This window comes from Pholcus phalangioides, unplaced genomic scaffold, assembly GCF_987345545.1.
Source record: "Pholcus phalangioides strain wild (caught in Gottingen) unplaced genomic scaffold, Ppha-v1.0 ptg000015l_1, whole genome shotgun sequence".
In the NCBI taxonomy this organism is placed as follows: Eukaryota; Metazoa; Arthropoda; class Arachnida; order Araneae; family Pholcidae; genus Pholcus; species Pholcus phalangioides.
In genome coordinates, this window is record NW_028301608.1 from 53,852,536 (window position 1) to 53,879,044 (window position 26,509).

The 26,509-nt window shown below is 34.2% G+C and overlaps 2 protein-coding genes across 8 annotated transcripts; one reads left to right on the top strand and one right to left on the bottom strand.

The window, feature by feature from the left end:
- Window positions 1–1,385: 1,385 nt before the first annotated feature.
- Window positions 1,386–20,257, top strand: ArfGAP3 (ADP-ribosylation factor GTPase activating protein 3). 7 transcript variants are annotated; one of them, XM_089243800.1, is made up of 12 exons: window positions 1,588–1,703; window positions 7,249–7,440; window positions 8,803–8,934; window positions 10,158–10,338; window positions 11,646–11,752; window positions 12,480–12,640; window positions 13,030–13,290; window positions 13,470–13,610; window positions 14,369–14,483; window positions 15,505–15,723; window positions 18,834–18,869; window positions 20,040–20,257. In XM_089243800.1, exons 1-11 carry the CDS (start codon window positions 1,629–1,631, stop codon window positions 18,840–18,842), a joined length of 1,593 nt encoding a protein of 530 aa, XP_089099926.1. In that variant the 5' UTR covers window positions 1,588–1,628; the 3' UTR covers window positions 18,843–18,869; window positions 20,040–20,257. The 7 variants fall into 7 exon arrangements, with proteins under 7 accessions (XP_089099927.1, XP_089099926.1, XP_089099928.1 ...); XM_089243802.1 differs by having other exon boundaries at window positions 13,485–13,610; XM_089243805.1 differs by having other exon boundaries at window positions 10,158–10,257; window positions 13,485–13,610.
- A 1,763-nt stretch (window positions 20,258–22,020) lies between these two features.
- Window positions 22,021–24,156, bottom strand: LOC149076232 (uncharacterized). The gene is made up of 2 exons (XM_089243806.1): window positions 23,633–24,156; window positions 22,021–22,655 (listed from the first exon to the last, which is right to left on the bottom strand). The coding sequence occupies exons 1-2, from the start codon at window positions 23,784–23,786 to the stop codon at window positions 22,225–22,227; spliced, it is 585 nt and encodes a 194-aa protein (XP_089099932.1). The 5' UTR covers window positions 23,787–24,156; the 3' UTR covers window positions 22,021–22,224.
- Window positions 24,157–26,509: the final 2,353 nt, after the last annotated feature.

Here is a 26,509-nt window from a genome sequence, read left to right on the forward strand (position 1 = left end):
TTTTACACAAAAAACATACCGTAATTTTTTTGCTTTTTACAAATTTTTCTTTATTGCTTTTACAGTCCTAGGAAATAATATCGGTTGGCGATTAGTCATGTTTATCCAAACATAGAAGGTTTTCTTTGTGTGAACTGAAAATATGCGTATTGATGACCAGGGCCGCAACTAGGGGGGGGGGGGGACAGGCGGACATGGTGCCCCGGAGGAGTGGGCGCTAATTTTTGCGGCTTGATTTTCCAACTCCCAGAATCACAACAAAGTGCTTTCATACATTTTTGTCACTAAAATTGCCACCCCCCTCAAATTTTCCGTACGGGGCAGCTGTCCCTCCCTAACTCATGATCCAAATATATAACCATTAGAGAAAGTAGCAGAACTTGCGAAGCATATGGCCGTTAGGAAAGGAGTCTCAAGGTTGTGAACGTTTTCAATCAGGACCGTTCCCAGTTTCACAGTAAAAATTCATTTCAGCTTATGTAGAGAATCTTTTCATGTTTTTCATTCGATACGAGGGGCATCATCCCCATAACAATAATTGTTACAATAGTACATTAAAATTCATTTTCACTTCTAAAAATCTTATTAGGAATAAAATACTTCTCCGAATTTTGGGTAAAGGAAAGTTCTTTTCATGAGAGTATCGCCATAATTGTAATAAAAAAGAATAAAACATTTTCTGAAAATTTCAGAAGATGGAGGCTTTCAGAAGTTCGGTACAGATAACATTACACAAATGACACCGAACTTTCGGAAATCTAGCAATGTTCCAATTAATAAATTGCCAGGATTTTGTTCAGATAGAGCACCTGTTATGACAGGCTCAATAAATTGTGTTGGTATGCAACTGATAAAACAAAATTATTTGATGCTGCGTGTCCTTTTTTTTGCACATAAGCTGGCTCTAATTGTAAGTCAAGTTCCAGGAAAACGCAACAATCGCAAAAGTACAAGATACCATAAATTCTAAATATCTAAACAATATAATCTATTATAAGCAATAAAATTTAACACATCTTGATAATTTTAAAATTCTTTTCCCAAAATTATTTCGCCAACGTCGTGGGTAACAACATGATAGTGTAACCTCTCGTTTTGTTGTATTGTTGCAAACAACAGTCAGCTTTATCGAAGTGGAGCTTCCGGAATCCAACTGATGGGGCGTATACGCTTGTCTTTCTCGTTCCCGCCTCTGACGACAGCTGTCAATCATCCCTCCCTGCCCTTTCACAAAAATGTCTTATATACCCATACCCCCCATCTCGGCCGGCTACGAGCGGTTTGGCTGTTTGCATGTAGAGCCGTCTACGGCCGGATTGGTTTTTATAGAGTTAAACTGTAGGTTGAACTCAATGTCCTGGCAGCAAAAGTGACTACAGTATAATAGTCACAAAGCTTGCGCAAGGATTTTCACATTGAAAATGCTTATATTCCAAGTTCATTCAATTATTAAAATTGCATGTAAATAATATTTTGCAGTTTTTGGTTACTTAAAATGAAATTTTAAACAAGGAAAAAAAATATTTCATTATGATTATTTGCCCCTCTGACAATTCACGAAAAGTGAGATGAAGTGAATTTTTTTGTTTACGTTTTCTTCCCTTTTCATACGTCAGCTTGTGAGAGTGATGGCGGACGCAAAGTTGTGTAAGAATGATATCGCTGCTGTATTCAAAAGATTGAGGGGTATACCTTCAAATAAAGTGAGTTAAATGCATGGTACTACTGTACCGTAAATACTTATTATTTAATAATTGAATCTGTACTTGATTTTTATTATTTTTTTTTAAATGTATTTATTTCACCATCAACAAGGAAGGGCTTTGATAGTGAAAGTCAGCGTTTTCTCTCCTTTTTTTTTTAATTAATTAAACAGCTGTTTCCACATGAAGCTGTGATAACATCTACTACGTGTACTTAACGTTAACGCTGTTGGTGTCTGTTATAAAAAAAATTCGTTGGTCCTCATGCCTCGGTTCAATCAGGCATTTTTTTTTTCCGTTCCGCCTGGGGCAAGTTATTTGTCCTAATTGTCAAATGTGGTGTTTTCTTATCATTAAAACATTATATTATCGATCTCTTTGAAGATGTCGTTGTTGTTTGATAAATAAGTGGTTGGAATTGACAGATAACATGAGCACTTTCTTATTCATCAATTCCCCTTGGAGTAACAATAAATATTACGTAATATATAGTAAAATCCCTCTTTTGCGGACACTCGCGGTACGAAAAAAGAATTATTCGTCCGTAAAGGGGGGGGGGGGTGTCCCTAGAGAAATTGTGAAATATAGTATTAACAATAGCTGTAATGGTTCTTTGTTTGCAAATTAACGAAATTCTGACAATACAAGATGCTTTGAAAGTACATAACTATTGCATAGATACGTAATTAAAATAACAAAGGAAATATTATACCAGGTTTTGCATTAGGAATTTACATCTTTTGGGAAAGCTGATCAATCAGTGTTTGGTGGGTTTTGCTGAAACGTTTCAACTCCTCAAATATTGCCCGCATACAGCTGGCGTGCCCGGCCCAGTGTTAGCTATTAGCTATTCCTGGCATATATCATTAGCTGAATCTCCCTTTTCAAGCACATGAAAATATTTCAACAAACCATTTGAATCTTTTTAAGTTAATTGATGAGTCCGAGTTGTTCTGTAGCTTCTCGAACTTTTACTTGTAAAAACAATAGGAAAATTCTTGCAAATGTTCTCGGGAAACGGGTAACTTCTTGCCGAAGCAAACCAATCTAGGATTACCGGGAAAAGAAATTTAGAAAGACACTTGCGTCTCTTGCTTGCTCTTGTTAATGACAGTTTACCTAATTTCCACAACAGATGGCACCACTATACAAACAAAAAGAAGTCAAAGTGGTTATTGTAGTTTTCTTCTTCCAAAGCTTTTTTTTTTTACTTTTTTTTTTCATATTATTCTGGTGTAAGCTAATTCCATGGTTAAAATAGCATCTACCCTGCTTGGAGGATACTTGGGTTCTTTTCTGGGAATTTTGACGGTGATTGGTGAACATGCGAGGGTCACTTCACAAAAACTCTCATATCAATCAATAGATATATGTTTAAATAAGAAAAAAAAAATTCTCCCTGGTAAAAAATTAATTCCAGAAACCTCAAGATGAGTACAAGAAGGGTGAAACGTAAGAGGATACTTGAAATGACATCAAAAAGGAGGACATCTGGTAACCCTAAACCAATGGTACAAAACTGCATCTATTGCAAGTCCTGGCTTTAGAAATTTATTTTTTTCCCTAGCTTGATTTCCATTTCTCTACGGGGGTTTTAGTCCAATGAGAAACGAATGATGAAAATGGTGTCCGTCACCATATCCGAGGAATGATCATATAGCAGGGGTCTGAAATACAGTATAAGTCCTTTAATACAAATACAACGCCACAACAGGCAAATTGCCCAACGAGGTGGCTGACTTAAGAACATCATGGAACCCCGAGCCATTTTTTGGAGACCCTACCTACTACTGCTACACCTCAAATGCACCCCCCCCCCCACGGAACCCCCCAACGAATCGGTACATGCGGGAATGTGCGTGTACGTGTAGTGCAACCTGACGTAAAGTTTGTTTCTGTGTAATGTTTGTTATGTGTAGTGCTGCCATCTGCCACCAGTTTTTTTTTTCTTTTTTTTCCTAACTATGAGTGAAGTGTTATGATTGAATGATTTATCGTTGTAGGACTGTTGCTCTCTGTGGCGAGACTTTTTAACAGGGAGATCGGCTCGCATTTGCGCCTTGAAGTTGCGAACCACAGAAAACCAACTTCAGCCGACCACCACTGTGGGGTTCGAACCCGGATCCTCGCATCGCGAGTCCGTCACTATAACCACTCGACCACCACAGCGGCAAAATGTCGCTGTGGTCGCCCTTTATAACAACCTCACTCACAATCGCTGGAAAAATTGTCATTATAAGGGACTTATTGTAAGCGAATGTTTTTTGTAACATTAGCTCTGACAATCAACAGCAAATCACTCATTATATCGAGATTATCTTTATGATGAAATTTTACTGTAGGCATCATATCATTTAAATGGGTTTGTTGCCATGATATTTCTATTCTGCCATAAAATGGGTGGCCATTAAGGGGGGGGGGGCTGTTTACAGCATACTCAAGTATGAGGATTTTTAAATGAATAGGTGTAGGCTATGTAGCCTATGCTCAACATAAGGCCCCAGGCCAAATGTTGCCCTTGAACTCAAATCTAACATGATACTCAGTATAAAAATAATAGCATAAATCACATTTACCCTACACCGAAGTCTCTTGTTTTTTTATCATACCCAAGTCTTTTTAATTGAACTTTGTATACTTGTTTCTATGTAAGTGCCAAAAGGTCACTCATGAAACTGTGTATGGCCCAAGGCTTGATGAATCCAAAAAAATTTCTGGTTGCCAAAAATTATTGATGATTTTCTCTCACCATCAAAATCTGTCCAAAAATAATGTATTCTTGAACTTGTCAACAGGAGCAGTTCGAGAAAATAAATCTCTCCTGTGCTGCTCTATTTTTGGTGTCCCAACCATGTGTTTTTGATCAGCAAAGCTTTATTTTGAACTTTGATTTGGTGCCGCTTGAAGACGGACACCTTCATGAGATCACATGGCCTAAGAGCCGCCTCAGCTTAAGAACCTCTTCCCATGTTACTGACAGGCTGATATGATTTCTGATATTATGTACTTACCTTCGGACTTTGATTCAGTTATCATGCTTTGAGAAAATTAGGTGCCAATTGCCATTGTAATCAAACGCCCGCGATTTGTCAAGCCCTGGGTATAGCTCAAGTCCAATTGAGATTCGTTTTATTAAAAGTTGTGATCCAGTATCTTTTTTCAAAATCTCATTACATGGTTTAAAATTTTGAAAATTTTGAAATTGCGGCACGTGGGCCACAGCAAGTTATGAAATAACTTTGTTCACATGGACTGTGTAAGGCTAATATGATATTCACCAACACGGTTTAAACTATATTTACAATTTTTTGATATGCTGGTCGGCTGTAGTTGGTTTTCTGTGGTTCCCAACTTCGAGTCGCAAATGCGAGCCGATCTCCCCATTAAAAAGTCTCGCCACAGAGAGCAACAGTCCTACAAACAGTACAAATATTCAGTCATTACACATCGCTCACTTCACTTCTGAGATATAGATGGCAGCACTGAAAAATCATACACAACACTAGATACGCACTCAGACTGTTAGGTACACCCACACTTACACTTCCGGCACAACTCACTAGGTAGTAAATCGCCTATGGCGATAGACCTGAGTTGTGCTCGGTTTGAAAAAAAAAAAAAAAAAATTTTTTTGATAGCCGCTGTGGTGGTCGAGTGGTCATAGTGACAGACTCGTGTCGTGAGGTCCTGGGTTTGAACGTCACCGTAGTGGTGGTCGGCTGAAATTTGTTTTCTGTGGTCCCCAACTTCAAGGTGCGAATGCGAGCCGATCTCCCCTTTGAAAATTCTCGCCACAGAGAGCAACAGACCTACAAACAGTACAAATGTAATTCAATCGTAACACATCACTCACTTCACTTCTAAAATATAGATGGCAGAAGCACTGAAAAATCAAACACAACACTACATATATAGTTTTATACTTTTACACTATGCACTCAGACTGTTAGGTACACACGGTTACACTTCCGGCACAACTCACTAGGTAGTAAATCGCCCACGTAGAGGGTGATAGAGTGTTGTGCTCGTTTTGAAAGAAAGAAAGAAAAATTTTTTTATAAGCTATCGACATGGATTGGTTAAATTTAGGTTTTTGACCAATCGTGTCAATCTCCTATCAAAAAATTTTGACTAGTTTAAACCCTGTCTGTGAATACCACCCTTAAACATTTCCTCCCCTTTATAGGTGTATATCAACTTCTTTTTTGAAGGCTTTCTTCACGAAATAGTGAACACATTGAATAAACAACAAATTGGTTTAAGTTTTCAGATTAAGAAGGCTGAAAATATTTTGGTCAAACAATTTTGATTTACCATTCACCATAACATTGATGGCATCAGCCACCATAAATAGTTCATTTTGTTGCTCTTGACCCACCCTGCCCTAGAAGCTCCTATGGGTTGTTCTTTCATGGAATAGTCATAATATTCGTTCCAGTGCGTCACTGGTATAGTGAGAGTCTCGTAGACTGCCGGTGCCAAAACAATTTTGTGGCTTCCTAGCCTAAATATCTATGCACAGCCCTCACTAAGAGGCTGCTAACAAAGCTGCAAGGTTTCCTGTTTTGTTTGTTTTTTCAATTTTTTTGCATTCAGAATTTTTCACACCAATCGAATCACAAATTTATTATGAAATCAATGCTAAATTGAATCTGGAAGAATTCTAAGAAAAATATGGAAAACACTATTATGACAATTTTTACTACTACAAACCACACACGCACCTCGTCCTCATTCTTATGCAGAACGAATTGGTACATGGTGCAACATGTGTGTACGTGTTGTGAACCCCCTGATGTGAAGTTTGTTTTCGTGTAATGTTTGTTATATTGCTACCATCTCCCATATATTTTTCCAATTATGAATGTAATGTAATGATTGAAGATCTCTTACCATTGTAAGCCTGTTGCTTTCTTGTGGCAAGACTTTGTAACGAGGAGATTGGCTCACACTCGCGCCTTGAATTTGGGAACAGGAATTTTTACTACACAATATTTCCAGTTCACGAGGGTTTGTTGCAGAACAATGTAAAACACTCTACTTTGGGGTCATGGACCTCGTGTAGTGAAAGTCGATGCTTCGTGGATCTCCTTTATCATCAGAGGGTCAATTTCAACACCTTTTCCATTAAATGCAATTTATAAGAAACAATACATTTTATTCATAAAAAATTGAAATTACAATTTCGAAGAACATAATGCAATTTCAATTTTAAATAACTCGTACAATTACAATTTTAAAGAACTTGTGCAATGTAGTAAATGAAAATGATCTCTTCGATCCTTTATAAAGTATTTGCAGACCACAGGTTTAAAAACACTGATTTGCAGCTCCTTTTACAAATGTAATGTAATTATATTTTAATGGCTACTCGAGTAGTTCTTTATTTATACTCATAACAAAGAAATTTATTTCTTTGCCATAGGACAAAATCTTGAAATTTGAATCAAGTTTTTCCATTTTTCTTGATCCAGTTGTAGAATTTCTTATTGCATCAGTGAATCAAAAATCTATGGCAATCAGTTTTTTCTTTTGAATATTTCAGGTATGTTTTGATTGTGGTGCCAAAAACCCAACATGGGCCAGTGTTACTTATGGTGTCTTCATCTGTATGGACTGCTCTGCAGTGCATCGGTCCCTTGGAGTTCATTTGTCATTTGTACGCTCTACTCAACTGGATACTAATTGGACATGGTTGCAATTGAGAGCCATGCAGATAGGTGGAAACTCATCTGCGGTAAGATTCGTATAACACTTTAGTGCTTCCTATTTTTCCTAACTAAGTATTTTTAAAAATATCGTGAAAGATAACACTGAACAACAAATTTTGATTGGTTCTTCATCCAGAACAAGAACATTTATTTTTCTTATGTATATTTGGTGTACTGAACGTCAATTTGACCATAAGAAAACTGAATTTGCTACAGTTTTCTCAGAAATCGTCCATTTAATACACAAAGAGTTGAAAAAAATAATTTCATAATTGATGAAAAATTTTTAGAATTACAGAAGAAATAATTGCAGAACTACTGACAGAAATAGTTTCAGAATTCTCAAGTAATTTCAGGATTGTTAAAAGTAATATTCATGAAAAAATTAAGAATTTTTTGAAAAGAAATAATTTCATAATGGAAATTTAAAGTAAATGAAAAAAAATTCAGAATTATTGGGACAAATTTCAGATTTCATGAAAAAAAAATTAATTGATTAATGGAGCAAAGTTATTTAAAAGTAAATAAAAATTCAAATTTAATGAAAGAAATTTGGTTAATAAAATGTTCATTAAAATTTGGCGAACCCTGTTTAATAACCAAGAATATCATGTATATGACTGGGCGGCCCACAGGCTTCATGGAAAATTTGATTGGCCCGAATATTGAAGACCCCTGGCGTAGAGGTAGAGCACTTGTCCGGCATAAGAGAGACCAGAGTTTGATTCCTTGTGAGGGCGAACGTCCTTTCCCAAACATCAATATCTCTTCGTACTGTCACTTTTCAGTACATATTGTATGAACAAGTGGTGAAGACATGTTTCTCTACAAACACACTGAAATAACATAAGTATATAGAAAACAAAATATACAGGGAAACAACACCACAAATATACAGGAACCTTGCCAATATATAGATACACAACATTAATATTCATGAAACACAACACAAAGAAAAAGAACAAAAAAATACATTAAAAAACCAGACTAACGCAAATGTATTTTAGCGCAGTAGTTAGTTTATTGGCATCTGAGATGTTACTTTGATTCGCATTGCACTTTTACTGTACATAACAAGCATCTTTTACAATTGTCCAACAGTAGTCAGCCAGCATCGCTGTCTGCCATTTTCTCTGGTAATGTTTTTTTGTCCTTATCATTTTTTCTGCATGTAATAACGCTCTTAAAGCACTTTTTAAATGTTTATAAAGTATCTCAAAAAACCAGAGCCAATGATACTTTTACTTAGTGATATTTGTGTAGATCAAAATCATTTAGAATTGCATATTTTCATGCCACACAATTTTAATTGTTTAGTGTAATAGTATATTGCATTGTATTAACATATCTAAAGTTCATATTTCAATATTCACCTTTTTTTCTTCCAGCTATCGTTTTTCCAACAGCATGGGTGTACGACTAAAGATGCTCAGCAAAAGTACAACAGCCGAGCTGCTCAATTGTATAGAGAAAAGTTACATCAGCAAGCTGCTGCTGCCATGCGTTTACATGGAACTAAGGTGAACAGGATTTCATAAGCATTCTATTGGGATACCGATACACAGGAGAAGTTGAAACATAGCTGTTTATACATTATTATGTGTATTAAATTAATGCATAATATGTGGGAAAAGAGTGAAAAATCACTATACAGTTGCTTTTCACGTATAATATGTTTATAGTTTATATGCTATTTAGCATGACACTGGGATAAAAATACAATTTTTTATGAATTTTGCAAAGACAAAGATTTTTTAATCTATTGGTATTGAATGTAGTTTTTAAAAAAAAACAAATATAAGCACCTAATATGAAGTCCACATTGATTTTACAAACCTCCAATTTATGAATTGACATGTTTTTACAAACTAATCCTCTGGTCCTTATTCTAGTTTTTTGAACATCTGTCCAATCTTTTGATTTTACGAACTTATTGTTCAAAAACAAATACAGGGCAAAATGCCCAATGAGGTGGCTGAGAAAAAGATTTCCATAGCAAATATGGATGTCATATATTTCAAAAATACAGCAACCCAATTACAAATGCAATCAAAAACTAAAGACTATATATACATGATAAAATATTACACAATGCCCATGAAAAATATTTATGGTTGTCTTATTCTAAGTATGGATAGCTTCTCGATTTACCCCAACATGTTTATCATATTTCTTTTTAAATGTATCAATTGTATTAGAATTTACCACCCCGGGGATTAGTTATTCCATTTATTAACAACCCTATTAGAGAAAAATTCCCTGCAACACCACAACCTAGATATCTATTCCAGTTCATAAAAAAAATAAGTGTAGACTGTACCAGCCACATTATGATACAAGTCAGAGCTTGAAAAATCCAGGGTACCAGTTCACCAAGGCAACTGAAATTAGTATTGCTCCCTCCCGTAAAATTTTCTGTGTATAATTATTGAAACAGTCTAAGGAAAATCCAAAAGTTCTGGTTGACTATTTTTATCAGTGGCATACTAACATGAAAAAAAGTGTACTCCAGGAGAGTTCAGGAAAAGTTAAAAAAAATTTTTTTTTAGGAAAAAATATGCTTGTGGCTAGCCGCTAATTTTTTTTTTTTAACTTTCAAGCCCTGATGTGAATGAAATAAATTCAGAATGAAAAATATTCTGAATTTGTTGTATATGCTTCAGCAAAAATTAGATTTATATGATATTAACATTACATCTATTCAACATTAATATTTATTCTAAAGGTTTTATTTATTTTTCAGCTGCATATTGAGGCCCAGCATGTGGAGCATCCAAGTTCTCCTGAACACAAAGAAGAGGATTTCTTTAAAGATCAGCTTAACTTTGAGAAGAGTGCAACTGGTGAGAATGCTCAGAATGGTTCTACCATCATCTCAAATAACAATAACAAAGAAAGTGATTACAAGTTGGATAGCGAATTGTGTAAGTTGTCCTCTCTGGAAAAGATGATTGTTTCACTTTGAACTTTGGTAAATATTTCTCAGTTGTTTCGGTGCAATGGGTGAATGCTTATGATTATGAAAATTTCATTATTGTAAGCATTTGCCTATTGTACTGAAACAACTGGGGCACAAATATTCAACAAAATTCAGTGATGATCCACTCCTGTCAGCAGTTGAGTTATTAAATATAGAAATTGTTGACATAAGTGAATCGAATATCATTTAATGAGATGAAATGAAAGCAACCCAAAATGTGTCAATTTGGTGTCCAAAATGTGTAATATGGTTATAACGGAAGAGTGCCAATGAAAAAAAATCTTTCTCTAATCAAAATTATTAAATGTATATATATATCTTGATCATCAAATTTTCGTAAGTACATAGACACAGTGAAACTATACCTGAAATGTTTTTACATGTGCATATACAAAGATATGCAAGAGGCTGAGGGGGTATGTCTAAGGGTTAGTTACCAAAGAAATGTCGCGAATGATTTGTGAGCTAGTAGTAATGTGCAACATAGTGCAACATTTTATGAATAAAATTATTCAAATTTTCCCACGATGCAAAACAGCTTGATGTAGAGATATTCATTTATATCAGAAATGCATTCAATCCTTTTTATTTCAGTGAAGAGTTCACCTGTAAGTGAACCTGAAGAGTGAAGGTTCTCCTGTACCACTTATTTTATTTTTTTGTCTTTTATTCTGTTGACATTGTACCATATTGGAAATTTTTATTGTCGCCAGCGCATATAGTTTTTATTTTTATTGTTTGTAAAAGTTTTATACTTATTTCCAGTTGATTTTACAAATTAAAAATGAGATGGTTTTTGCATTCCACTTTGCCAGAGAAGAAACATTGTATTCTTAATCTGTAACAGTAATTGCTAAAGATGAAAATTTCATAATATGAATTTTTTTAGAATGAATTGAAACTTTTGATTCATTTTTTTAGAAAAACCTTTTTCAAATAACCATAAAATCTGTTAAAACTGTGAAAAATAATATTTATAGTTTTGGCTCCTTCAATTATTTTAATTACTGGCCCAGAGATAAGCAGTAATGTGATTTTGATTGTGAGATGTGATAAAAAGATAGCACTAGAGAGAGAATTTTTGTCTTTGCCTTCTCAACTTTGTTAAAGTATTTCATCAACGGTTTCCAGAATATTCCCCTTTCCTTTTGTTTTAGAAATTTTTTAAAATGTGTCATACTCATTTTATAAACATTATATAGATAGCTAAATCCATATGACTTCCTACATGAAATTATTTTTTAAATTTAGGTCCGAGAATGGAAGGACTGATGAATCCCAATTTAAGTGATACACAGAAAACTGAAGCATTCAAATCATCTATAACTGGCAGGAAAGTAGTCGGTAGCAAGAAGACAGTAAGTAAATTTACCAAGGAAATTTTGAATATGTGAATCAGCTGACTCGTTTCATGGAGTGTTTGTGATTGTATGATTAGATAGGTAATCCATATAGTTTGCCTGATTGATTTTCCATGTCACTGTAAGGAAAAGCATATTGAGAAAAAATTCCCTTTATTTGCTTGCAATCACAAACAAATGATTTTAGACTTTCATTTGGTAGTAAGTATGTCAGTTTTTATTTCCTGTTTCTAATTCGATGGATCTAATATTAAATTTATGTGCAGCTTGGTAAACCTAAAATTTGTGAATTGCTTTTTTCTATCACAAAGTTTTATGTTATGTCTTGATATTTTTCAAAACCATGATCATTGAATAAGTTTCATGCCAGGAAAATTATAACATCAATTGAATGTCGGATTTTTTTATTGCTTGGAAGTTCAGAAAATTTTGAATGTGTTGAGAAATAATTTTTAGAAAGTTCAATGAATAACTAATTTTTATTGGAGGAAAATGTTGATATCGACATTTAAATTTTTTGAGATTATATATATATATGGTGTAGTTTTAAAAAATTATTGTCATCACTCTAGTGAATAAAATTTCATTGGAATAATTGCTATAAAAATACAAGTATTTTTGAATGTTTATAATTTTGTGACATTTATACACATACACATAAGTTTGCATTGAAATTGCACTAGACATATATTCATGTTTCTCTTTATCATCTTTTATCTTGCAGGTTGGAGCTAGAAGAGGATTGGGTGCCCAAAAAGTTAATGCTAATTTCAGTGACATTGAAAAAGAAGCCCAAAAAGCAGATGAGCTCAGGCAACAGTTAGTCACTAACTCTGAGGCTCCATCTGCAGCGGTCTTGACTCCTGCAGAAGAGGAAAAACAACAGTAAATATTTCTATTTTCATAGCTGGTTTTCAATGAATTTACAATTACTATCAAAAAGCCAGTCTTGACTATCTAACAAAAATACAGTATATTTTGTCTTCATATAGATTTTAAATTTGATGCCATCATAGTTTCCCCCCCCCCCCTCAACTTTGATAGTCATTTAAAGTGTCAAAATTGGAATTTGACTAAATTATTTTCTTGGTTTTGTGAAAGGAACTTTTTTGAAAAAAATTCAAATATGATTTTGCAGCTAGAGCTGCAAAAAAATATGGAAATTCAAACTTTTAAAATTTCGGAACTTTTATTTTGCATTTATGTGTTTTCGTAAGAGGATTCACTACTCATACTATTTAATTACATAAAATGATTATTAATTTTTTTTATAGAGCATCAATCCGATTAGCATACAAAGATATCTCGCAGCGCCAGAGAGAAACTGAAGAAAAGCTCAGACAGGCTGATCCTCGTAAAGCTGAGCAGTTGGAACGTTTGGGAATGGGATTTGGTGCGAGAACTGGTTTCACTGCCCACTCAGCTTCATCTGAGATGAAAGTAATTACCCAAGAAAGTGCAACGGCTCCGAAAACCCATGATCTAGAGCTAGAAGATGATTTTGAATTTTTCAGCTTCACTAGTGGCCCACCAAAGTAAATAGGTTTCTTTCTTTGTTTTTCCCCCTCTGTATATAAAGTCGAACATATAAATAATTTACCTTTTACAGCAGATATTGGCTATAATGCTTCTTATTTTTAGCTATATGTTCTAAAATCAATGAATTGACTGGTTTTGTTAGTATTTTTTCAATGCTTGATACATTAGCTATCAGAAATATTTTTCATAGGTATGGTGACAGTCCATTTCTTTCGAGATCATCATCAGACCGTTTGAGTGATCTTGGTAGCAAAAATGATTCTTGGTCTCAAGAACGAAAAGCTGACATACTAGCCTCTTCAATTAAAGACACTTCGTAAGCATATTTTTGCGAACTTTTTTTCTCATACAAAATATCATGGTTTTTGCTTAAAGTTTATTTATAACATATTATTTTTGTTGTGCTAATGCTCAAATAATTACTGTATTAAGGGTTTTTAAATTAATTACTGTATAAATAACGTATATAAGGAACCTTTGTGCATAAGAAACCCCTGATTTTTTGGATTTAAAATTTGAAGTTTCATCATTTTTTATTTCAAAATATTTTAACACTAGGATTGATACTGGTCAAAATGACCAGTGGTCGATTTTCATTGTAAAATTATCACTGTAAAATGACCAGTTGTGCTCCTTCTAGTGTTAAATAGGATATTTTTTTATCTCTATTTTTAAAAAAGATATTTTTTATTTATCATAGAAACCATTAGATTCTTCATCACTTTCATCTGATATATCGCAATAAGCTGTATCAACTAGTTTATATAGTCACTATCATATAAATTGTAAGGAATAGAGTAATTTGTTAATATCTGAAATACCATCCATGTATAAGAACCCCCCCCCCCCCTTATTTTTGGGACATAATTTTTGACAAAAAGGGATTCCTTATATATGTTAAAATATGGTACATGTGGAATATATTTTGCAAAAAATTGTCATAAGAAAAATAAGAATCTGGTGTAAGTACATCAATTTTTGAAGGTTTCACTTCATTTTTGTTTCACTTCAGTAGCTCATAAAGAAATTGATAATTAGATGTTGCCTATTGATATTTACATGTGTTTTATATAGGGAACGTAAATCTTCCATTCCTCAACCAGTTCTTTCTGATGAAGCCCAAAGGAAGTTTGGAAATGCAAAAGCAATTTCCTCTCAACAATACTTTGGTTCAGGCCATGATGCAGAGGTATAATTTTTTATGGCAAAGATTTTTACACATGAATTGAAATTCTTTTCATAAAAATTATGGTTTGATCACAAGATTTTTCTTTGATTTTTTTTAAATAATGGAAAACATTTTCTTCACCTAAAATGAAAAATTTCCTTATACAGTAGACTTTCTATAGTCTGGCTTGTCCACTAATCCAGCAAGCATTTTCCGGCAGGCCCCCTTCGAGGGGTTAGAACAGGAAAATATTTGAGTCTCTGCATGCCTGTGTAAGGAATCTTATATTATTTAAAATAGTTCTTTCCCCCCCCCCCTCCCCAAACCACATTCCAGTAATCCTGAGGTTTCTGTAATCCAGCACAACCTTGGACCGATATGTGCCAGATTGGTGAGAGTCTACTTGTATGGCTCTATATCCATTGAGTTTCAAGCGGTTTTTGCTTTTATAAAAATAAAATCGGAAGTCGCAGCAGGCAAATTGTTTAACATGGTGGCTGAAGAAAAATAATAGGAAAAATATTTTTTGCTGTTCCAGAATCGCAAAATTCCAGAACATCTGATTTCTCAGAAATGTTTTTAACCACCTCATGTACAAGGTTTTGGCAAGAAATTCAGATTATCTGTATTTGATGGATTGGTGATAAATCTGGTAGCCTTGTCCTTACCTAACTGCACGTTAGAAAAAGAACAAAATATAAAAAGAAAAATAATAGATAAGGTAGATAAGTTAATTTTTTAGTCCTCTTTTCACCCTCACCCTATGTGTTCTCTTTTCCTCTTACATGTATAGAAACGTGTGGGGGAAAAAATCAGAAGTTAAAAGAGAAAGAAAAAGCAAGGGTTATATTGTAAAGTTTTGTGATGGTGAAGAGAGAAAAAAACACAGGGAACTTGTTTGAATTTATTCCATTGGTGTTTGAATGCAATATTATGGCTGTCATTGTAAAGAGGTTAATTTTCAAAATGAAAAAAAAATCTTGCAGCTTTCTTGGGATATTTGAATCTTGAATATTTTACTACTTTTTTTCTAATTCCTTAGTTTGAAAGAAGAGCCAATCTGAATAGATTTGAAGGATCCAGTAGCATTTCCAGTGAAGACTTTTTTGGTGGTGGTGATTCGTTGAGTGCCAGGAATTCAAACATGTCATCCTTCAGCAGCCCAAATCTCTATGACATCAAAGAAGGAGTGAGAGATGGAGTTACTAAAGTTGCTGGAAGATTATCCAGTCTTGCGAATGGTGTAATGAGCTCTTTACATGTAAGCATGCGTTTGTATCTGTGTGGAATCACATTTCTTTTTTATTAAGTTCAATTGAGTTACTTATACCCTATTTGTAATTTCTTCCTAAGAAAATAATAGTCACAATTCCTTTTATAATTTCAAGAATAGATATCTTGCAACACACAGACTAAAATTTAATAGTGTAAATGTTTTCATTGTGTTGCTTGTGATTATTAATGTTCATTGGAAAAATTTCTGTGCATTCAGCTTGTCTTTTACTGTGGCCAGCCAGTAGATTGCTAGAACTCTTATTTTAGTCAATCAAGGGATAATTTTGTCTTGCAGTGCTTCTTTACAAATCCTTGCAATAAAAGTTTATAGTAGCATAAATTATGAAGATATTTGCTATTGCATACTTAAAAGAGTGGTTAAAGTCTCATGCAAAGCAAAGCAATTTTTTGGTACATTTTTGTGATAACATATGGAAAATGAAAATCGAGGGATTCCTGCTATACTTCAGTCTTTGATGAGCAAAAAAATCATATCAAAGTAGATTGTCGCAGAAAATTTGGTGTTGACTTGGTCTACAATGTCTTGAAAAATTATCTCAAACATAGGAATGTACATAGAATTCGGAATGTAGTGAATTTCATTTCTACAGCTTTGTGAAACTTTGCTAAGGATTTTTTAATTCAAATTAAATATGGTTTGTGATCAGCTTGTATCTCTTATGATCCTCCATCAAAGAACATTTGAGGTACAAAAGTTAGTATGTAACACTATTTTATGCATCTAAGATGTCCTTGGTGTACAAAAAATGATGTGATATACTTTTAAATTTAGAGGTAGAAATGTAGAGAATATAGTAAATTTGTTAACCAATACACAATAGAAAATTAGCAATCAATGTTATATTTTCCATTTTCTGGACAATTTGTTAGTATTTCAGTTAAAATTTTGCTGTTTGAAAAATTTTGTCAAGTAGAAGTTTGTTAAATAGAGGTTTGATTTGAAATATTGAAAGTAGTTTAACAAATTTTAATCGGCATGCAAATTAATTTACATCATGTTTTAAGAGCTTCTGAGATCATGAATTGAACATTTTGACAAACAAATTAGATAATTTAAAAAATGCAATTTCAAAGTTTCGGTTCCATATTTCGTCAGCAAAAAAAATAATTTTTACTTGGATTTTATTGCAATGGATCAATGCTTGGAAAATCTGTCCAGTAAAGTTTGTTATAAAAGTACAGAGAGTTTTGTAAATATAAGTATATATGTACAGTAATACCTCAGCTAACAAAGATAATTCGTTCCAGAATCACATTCATTAGAAAAAATCTTTCTACTTGAAACAGAGTTTCTTGTAGGTTTCTACGGAAAATCGTTTAATTGGTTCCAGACTCTGCTGGCCAGATAAGTTTCTAAAATACTAAGAACCCTTGTTAAAGACATAATTATACTCACTATTTTACTGCACAAATAACTCACTACTCCTGGTCAGATATATTTAATTATAGAGAATTCAGAACTGTGTATTTGTCTTAGTTGGAACCTTCATTTTTCATAGTGGTCTGATCTTACATATTGCTCATATATTATGCTTGGCTTTGCAGACCACATCAGATAGCTTCAAGGGCCATGTTTGGCCTGTAGGGTGGCCAAATGTCAAGGAAAACCGGGACAGTCCTGTTTTTTTGCTAAAAAGTGCAGTCCCAAAAAAGTTCTTTTGGCATGCCTGTTTGTCCTAGTTTTCAATTTACGTGATCAAAGATTAAATAAATTATTTTTCAATATTTAGTTGGCAGAACTAATTTCTTCCAAAATTTTGAACTACGCTTTTTTTAGCTTTGAATCTAGTTGATGTCATCAACACAGCAACAAGTTTTGACAGAAAATTCATGTTACGCATCATAATGCTCCAAAGTGGTCAACTTGGTACTGAAACTCAGGACTGCTCCTATGAGACACGGGACCCAATGTGAAAATGATCTTGGATTACTTTATAGAAAGAACTACTTTTTTATTATTCGTTATGTTGTTCAAAGTATTCTGAAAATTTTCATGGTTTTCGAGCAGCTATCTTGCTTCGTTGTACAAAATTATTTTCCAGTTTTTCAATTCATATTATCTATTAGCCTTTGCCGAAACTCAAACACTATTCACAATATAGTGTCTTTTTATTCATCACACAGTATTACTTGATGCCCATACAATGTAATTGCACAATATTTCTATTGTATTGTAGTTTGCAGTTCGACTCTAAATAAACTGAACAAACCATACAAGACCAACACCACCTATAGATTAGATATTATTTACAGTGGGTGTTGTATGAATGTGACAAGGATCAGACTTCATCACCAATAGGCAATTTTACCCATTGCCATGTAATTCGTCATTGTATTTTCTCTCTGAGAAATATTTTTCAAGATGTCCAGGTTTTTATTAAGAAATTAGCAGTATGTGTCCCGGTTTTCATTGAAATTTATCTCAGTTTCACAGTTGCATGATCTGGCCACCCTTCTCTGTGATGGGGTCAGCTCATTTCTGTCTCATACATCGTTGCAGATGAAAAAGATAAGCTCTTAGAATGTCTGAGCCACTCAGTTTATTGTACTCTAAAAACATTCAAATCTAGAGTACAGTTTAAATAGCTCAAAATTTTTCCAAAAAGGTAATAGAGAGGTGTGTGTGGAAAGTGATTCTGTGGCAGACATAAATTGATCAAGCTCAAGAGACAGTAATTCTGATGATGATTGCCATGGAAATTCCTTCTTCTAATGAAGTGGCTGTGCCATTCTAGTTTGTTTATCATTGTCAACAAAAATCTTCGTTAGTTGAATCTGTATTCATTAGCCAAAAAATTTCTAAGCCAAGGTATCATTGTATATACATTAAAATTTATTGGTAATGAGAGAGTAGTTATTTTGGATAGGTAAAAATGTTTTTCGTGAAACATATACATGTGAAATGTTATATTTTTTTTGTGTTAGTTATTATTAAATTTGTTATGAGTTTATCTTAATTGGGTAAGCATTTTTTTAAAAGTCTTCATGCCAATTATACTTCTCAATTTGCATGTTTGTTTTACTAACCAGCTAAATCTTTTTTCCTCCTTTTCTCCCCCCTTTGATTCATTGTAGCGTAAATGAATACAGCATACATTTGTGCCATATGGGGTAAGGGCAGAACTAATTCTGATTCCAAGTGTGCATGCTTTACTAACATTACTTATACTCATTACTTTTCATTGTACCAGTGTTTGTGTTGTATTTCTTGGAAAGTTTTATAGTTTGTGTTAGTAGATTGGTCTTATAAGGATGAACTTTATCACTTATTATCAATTGGATGTGATTCATAAAGAAAATGTGTAGTAAGTTACAATAAGTGAGAGGTGAAAAAAAACTCAACTCTATTTCCATGTTTAAAAACTTTCAGAAGTTGTTCCTTCAAATCATATTGTATTTTCTTCCTTATGAAAGCAGATGTAAATCTGTGTTTTATAGAATCCCCCTTTCCTCCTATAAATCTTTAAAATATGTTGATATAGCACTCTCAATGCAGCCATTTTTTTTGCTACATCAACATACAGTCCTAATGCAATTTTTTTTTTTTTCAATATTCCAAGACAACTTTACTTTTGCACTTGATGTTTATGCTTTTCTTAGATAGTTATTTTTATGACTATTGAACAAAAAAATTTTATTTCTCGAAAGGAGGTATAATCAATTAAAGGGGTCGAGGCAGGTGGGGAATAAACTTTCAGTCCATTAAACAAAATTTTTCAGGAGACGAAAAATGTTTTTCTTTAGAAATCTGGTATTACTTTCTGCACAAGTCACAAATTCCTTTTCTATTGCACATGGGGTGGACTCTGAACATTTTTCCATCAGCTCACCATGACTAAGATCATTGTTCCTTATGCCTTATCTTTCCTCCTTTATTACAGCAGACTGAAAGCATTTTTGCCTCTGGTGTTTTACATTGTGTAAAGACACTTCTGAGTTATACAAAACCACAAAAACATTAATTTGGGACTGAAAGCATTTTCCCGTCAATTCAATTTAATTTTCAATTCAATATACTTAACATTCAATATAATTTTCAATTATAAATGATCTTATTTCTTTTCTTTTTTATCAAATAAACTTGAATTTTTTTTAATACTTTCTAGAATTTATTGTTGTTGTTTTGTTTTCTTTGGCAAATAATATTTGTTTGTTAAACTCTTTGAAAAAAAAATTTTCTTTAAATAGTGTTTCTTATGGGTAGTATTTTCTTGTGCAAAAAAATGAAATTGTTGTGTTAATTATTTTGCAATAATTTCAAATTCTATTCATATTTTTTAGGATCGTTATGGTTATTGAAGATGAAGCATCTTTCTCACACATACGTCTATATTCTTAGGTTTTGGGGAAAATATTGGACAATAAGAATTAAAAAAAAACCACACAGATATCTTTTGTGTGATATGATATTGTAAGATTCCGATGAGCATATAGTGATGTTTCACATTTATTATTGAGCAGATTCAAGTTTTATATATATAAAAGTTTTCTGATGCCTATCATTTTGATTTCACTCATTTTATTTTTCTCACTTGTGTTTTTCTTCTTTCAAAAAACATATAAAAACTGGGGTGGGGGGGAACTATCAAATGCTAACTAGAAAAATCTCGCTAGTAAAATAACGTCATAAAACATGTTTCTGTACTCTCTGTTCTCATAGGTTGTAAGCTAAAAAATTATTTTTCACACATTGGCAGATTTTTCCATTGTAGTCTGAAGCTGTCTGTCTGTCTACTTAGTTATTGAATGGAATGTTTAAGAAATCCAGTTTATACATTTTTTTTTTTTTCTATATGACCAAAGTGTTCATCGAGTTATAAAATTTCCGTTGTATTTCTGTCAGTAATTTCATTGTCTTGAATGATTTGTTCCTATTTTATCCACATATTATAATAGCATTATCAATTAAATAGCAGGTTTTTTTTATTTAAAGTAAATATTCATGAGCTTAAAATAGATGAAAACACATTGAAAGCATCTTGCAGTTATGTATCTCATCAAAAATATTTTGAAATTACATGCTAGCTAGAATCCGGGTATAACGAGAATAGGTTTTTTTAAATCTATGCATCGTACTAAAAGCAGTGTTTCTCAAAGTATGCATCACAGCTCCTAGATGTGTCACCAACTCTTTTTGGGTGGGGGTCACAACAAGCTAAAAATATTTATGTGTGACTATTTATGCTTTGAAGGGGTATTTTTATAAGGGAAAATATCTACTATTTATAAAGTGTTCTGGGAAGCTGTAGATGCACCATGATTAGAACAAGTGGGGGAGCTGAGAGCAACAAAAGTTTCAGAACCACCATACTAAAGAATTCACAAGCTTTAGAATCTTGAAACGATGTCCACAAGAAAATGAAGAAATTAGTTTTTTCATCATATTAATTTTTTTTTAATGTCAATTGATCTGAGGTGTACCACATTTTCATAAACGTCTATTCTATGAAAGTCTTAAAAAACACAAAAAATCTTGGTTGACAAAAAAAATCAGCTATCTGATAGAAAAATCAAGGCAAGGGGAATATAAATTTCAACGTTAAAATAATTGACCTTTTTACAACAAGGTCAATTCCTTTCTTCAAATTAAGCACTGATAACATCACACATATGTTTGTACTCAATATCTTATTCTAGTAATACTATGAAGTTTAAATATGCAGTATAATCATCTCTCAATATTATAATAGAATTCTAAACCTCAAAATGGGGGTAATTAGTGAGGAGATGTGCGGGTCAGCAAGCAGATTTGAAAATGGAATTATTTTGTTTTTAATTGTATGTTGGGCGTTTAATATTCAAGTAGATTAAAAAAAACTTTTGCTATATTTAAGTTGGTCCATTAAATTGTTTCCGATATTTTATTGATTCTTGGGTTCAGACAGGTTGAGAAATACTGGTCTGATTGCTATTTGAAATATTGTATGTCAAATTCATTGTGGGCATGTTCATTTTTTTTTTCTTGTTGGTTCGATTGAAAGTCTGTGCATTGATTACTTGGTTGCAAGACAGCATATATGCTCATTTTTGTCTGCCGTGTTTACATAATTTTTTTTATGATCCCTGAAAATAATCCACTAAGACTGGTATGTATTACATTTTTCTTAAAATTGCTTTTCCTTATGTTTTTAGCATACCATACATTATTGCTGATAAGACTTTTTAGACTTTTCAAATAGAGATTTGAATTGTTTAATACAAATAGAAGAAGGGATGCAAAAGAAAATGGGACAAAAGGCTTTGAAATAATTTCATAAATAACTTCAGTTTTATGTTTATTCTATTGTACATATGTGGTGCTGCGACTTAAATGTCATAATGCCCTATATATGTGACTGAGGGGGTATATTTCATTGAATCGAAAATATTTATATTTTTACTATATTACTACTATTAGGAGGAGGTAAAATTTGTGCAAAACCTTTTTTTTTGAAGTACTTCCAAAGATAAGGCCTACAAAGGTTAATTACCCTGGATATGGCCGAAAATGGGGATGAGATCTGATTCCCATAACACATCGTTTAGGACAGCCATCCCCTTGTGGACAGCACATGAGTGGACAAGGGCAATCTCCTGTCCAGTTGCAGGTGTCTAGGTCTTGGCCTGATTCCTCTGAGGGCGAACGCCTGTTTCTTTTGTAGGTGATGCCTCTGAATCGCTTTCTTCTAATGTATATCGGATTTATTCTCCGATACATATAAAGAACAATGCGTGATCTTGTCAACAATGAATCTTGCATTTCTGTGATGAAAGGTTTCACCCAATTTTCAGTTCTCTCTTCCAGTAATGTCTCGTTCATGGTCGTCACCGTTGTTGACAGTTCGGTCGTTGTTTCCGTCTCTTCCAAGCACGGGTCGAACTCGGGCTTGTCTCTAGGACTTCTTGGGCAGAACAGACCTGGAAGCACAAGGAAGAAAATCATAAGCTTCGAATTAATGTAATTTCCACTCAGAGCTTTTTGTGTAACTAAAATCCTCGACCTAGAAATTTCACGATTGTATTTTATTAAAAATATAAGATTTACATCCTCAATTTGAAAGAGGTAACCTTGATGCCACTAAAACCGTTTCCTATGGGAAGAAAATGAACGACTACAAGCGTTCATTTAAGTAGAGTTTGCCGATCAATAGTTGGTTAAAATTAACTGGTAAGAAATACAGTGGAAGCCCCATCGGTAACGGACATCCATGGGGAGCATCGAAATTTTTGTTTGCCGACTGGAAGTATCCGTTGATGTACGCAGAGCCGCAACTAAGTGAGGGGAGTTGTCTGGTTCCCCGATCGCTGAATTTACTCTTTTTCCGTTCAAAATTACGGGACGGGGGCAGAGTAAATTTCCGTTTGTAGTTGCGGACCTGGATATATATCGAAATACCTTGGAGCCCTTTTCTACAGGCTTCAAAAGTGTCCTTAAAGGAAATTTAACCTCATAGAAGTTCTGAACTTTTCAGAGATACTGCAGGGTTCCCAGCCACCTGACAAGGGGAAGATGAAAAATATTTGGCAAAAGTCAAAAGGGAAGTATGCAAATATTTAAGAAAAGTCAGGGAAATGTTTTTGTGAAGGGAAAAAGAACTCGAACAAAAATTCGAAATTTGGAAGGTTTGGAGGTTTTGATCAGGGAAATGATCAAGCAGATTTTGCTGGGTGGGCATAATCACACTCGTTGAACTCTTAATAGATGGGTTAACGGGGTCACAGTCAAACTGTTGCTTCAAAATTATTAGATTTTTATCTATATAGATATTCCCCTACTAGATTTTTGCTTGTTAATTAGACAGAAGGAGCCCCCCAATCTCGTTTGGCCGCTTCTGACTGCAATATATTCAGGACGAATAGCGCAAAAAACAAAAATCGCTAAGCTCATCACGTACCTGACCTTGTGTTGCATCCCGGGCAAATGACGGTTTCATCCATGATGAAACATTTGACCTTTTTACCCCAGTTTTGATCTTGACATTGCGATTCAGTCGTCACCAGTAGCACCATCACCACAAACGTCCATACTATCGACGAGGGATCGCTCATCACTGTAGAGATGAAATCTATTTTTTTCTTTTGTAGCGTTAAGGTGAAGACTCAATCGAAATAAAAATAAGAATGGTCGATGAAAATCGTCACTTGTTACCGCTGGAGGTTGTCAGTGGAATAACCACCGTTCAAGCTAGCAAGAGGAACTCGATTCGAGGAGCGCATTTCCTGTTGCTGTCTATCAAATATGACGTTGCATGCTTTGTAAGAGAAAAAATATTCCAAATAATGAGAGGCGAGAAAGGCTCGAAAATAAAGAAAATGAGGTTATATCATGAGATTCCTCGAAATTTTATCACGGGAATATTCGTATTACATTAAGCACGACTAGGCGGAAGCAGGATGGGTTACCTGTTTTCTTCGAAATGCGTATATCCTTCCCCACAGCCTTTCATATTTTACTCATGTATACATAGTAATTAACAACCTCGTATGAAAACGTAATTACTTTTTTTTTTCCCCCGACGAAAATGAACAAAATAAAAACTAATTTCTAAGCATGTCGGGACTAATATTTTGAAAGATACAAGTGAATTAATTCTCTACGCATTTATTTCTTTGTTTTGTATTCACCGATAGTGAAAGTAACGATTTTCCCGTTCGCTTAATGAGACGGATTTACGGTTTGGCTGCCTGTGAGCAGGGGCGTGCGCAGGATCGACCTTTGGAGGAATAAAATTTTCTTCCCGAGAAATTTTGAGTTACGTACCTTCAAAAAAGCATTTAAATTAATAGAAATTGATTAAAATGCCATATAAAAGGTATTTCCTTTCGATATTTTTTTACTCAAATATTTATTCTAATTTTTGGTGGCTTGTGGATGAGTGAGGGCACCGAGCCCCTCATCTCCCCCGCCCGCGTACGTCTTTGCCGGTGTGGCTGTACGAATTTTGCCGCTCTTCCATAATAGTAAATTTTCCCTAATTTTCTTGATTGCTAATTTCTCAAATTCCCCTCCCTGTGCTACAATCCCGCTTGGCTCACACCCCCTGTAAATATGCCTGTATCTCTAAGTGACTCTTTGGTCACTCTTTTGCTCATTACTGCTCACTCCCTAGATTACTCGTTTGCTCATGTTCATACACTCCCTAGGTCACTCTTTTGCTCATTCTCTTGCTTGCACACGCTCCCTCTCTAGGTCACTTTTTTTTTTTTTTTATCATTCACATGTTTGCACTCTCTCTAGGTTGCCTATAGCGGCCGCACGGCCCTAGCGCCATCCCGTTCATTGGAATATTATATTCTGGATTAGTTGGTATTCACATTTAAGAAGGGGCCGTTTGTATGTACAGGGTGTCCCATAAATTCGTAAATAGTGTTTGGTCAGTCCCATGCTCGCACACTCTAGGTTACTCTTGATCATCCACATGCTAGCATACGTTTGAGGTTATTGGTTTCCAACTTGTGTAACCTGGTTCCGTCGCAGTTGTTTTGGGTTTTCGCATACTCAAATGCCACGGAACTCAAAAATCCTAAAATCCGGGGATCTTTCAAAGAAAATTTTCTTGTTACTGATGTATTTGCAAAGCTATTCTTTTCTTTTTTTTTAATTTTAACGAGATAGTTTCGTTTACAAAGTATCCAGACCACATGACTAACCTAGAAAGTGTGCAGGCAGTGCCGTCTTAACGCATGGGTCCACCAGCGCCCACATCCGGGGGCCTCAAGGGCAGACGGGACCTCATAAAAATGAGATCAGGGATTTAAATTTGCGAGAGCAAGCGAATAAATTGGTACGGACAAAAATTTCTAGTCGGGTAGAGCGTCAAAAATGTCACTTTGACCGAGGGGCACTTGATGCTCTTGAGACGTATGTGAGTGATCAATGTCAACCTGGTGAGCGGGGGACGAAAAGAGAGGCCTATAGCAGTGGTTCTCATAATTTTCAATCCCGCGGTCCAGTTTCATTCATTTTTGTAAGCCTAAGGTCCGGTCAAACACAACCAACGGAAAATGAATGAGGAAAAATGAAACGGCTGATCACTCTCGGCCCAGTATGAATGATATCGGGGCCCGGCGGTTGAGAAACACTGGCCTATATGGTGGGAACGACCGAAAGAGTAACTTTTAGCCACAGAGGCTAATTTACGGTGTGTGTTGGGCACTATCATTCTCGGACTCTAAACATCTATATTGTAAACTTATTCACTATGAAAAAATTATGCTTTTCTCAGTTACTTTTATCCTTAAACCGATAAATGGGCAAAAATGAAATTCTAGCATCAAAAATACGCGTTCTAGAAAATATTGAAAATAACTACAGGGAGTACGGTATTATATTAAATGTAAGCAGCAACATTAAAGTGGAATCTCTGCTGTCACCTATCAAATAAAAACACAGTGTTTCAATTCTTCGCTGAAATTTGGTGAATGGTTCTTGATTAATGTGCATCGTGGAAAAAAAAATTTTGAAATGACATTACAAAATATTTTATAAGCAATAATATTTGCTGTTTGGGTGTAGTAAAATAGCATCGGTGAAAATCTGTTTTGCAGTCAAGTTTTTGTAATTGTGAAAGTCTTATTCTGTTCTAGATTCTTTTCGACGGCAATTATTGAGACAAGGAGGACTTGGACTTTGCAAAATTTTAATAATAGTATTTTGATACATCCCAACAGCAACTGTTAAAATTTTGAAGCCAACTTTACTAAATATTTTATAAGCAGTAATATTTTTTTGTCGTATCATGTTGCGTTTTTTTATGCTGCACATCAATAAA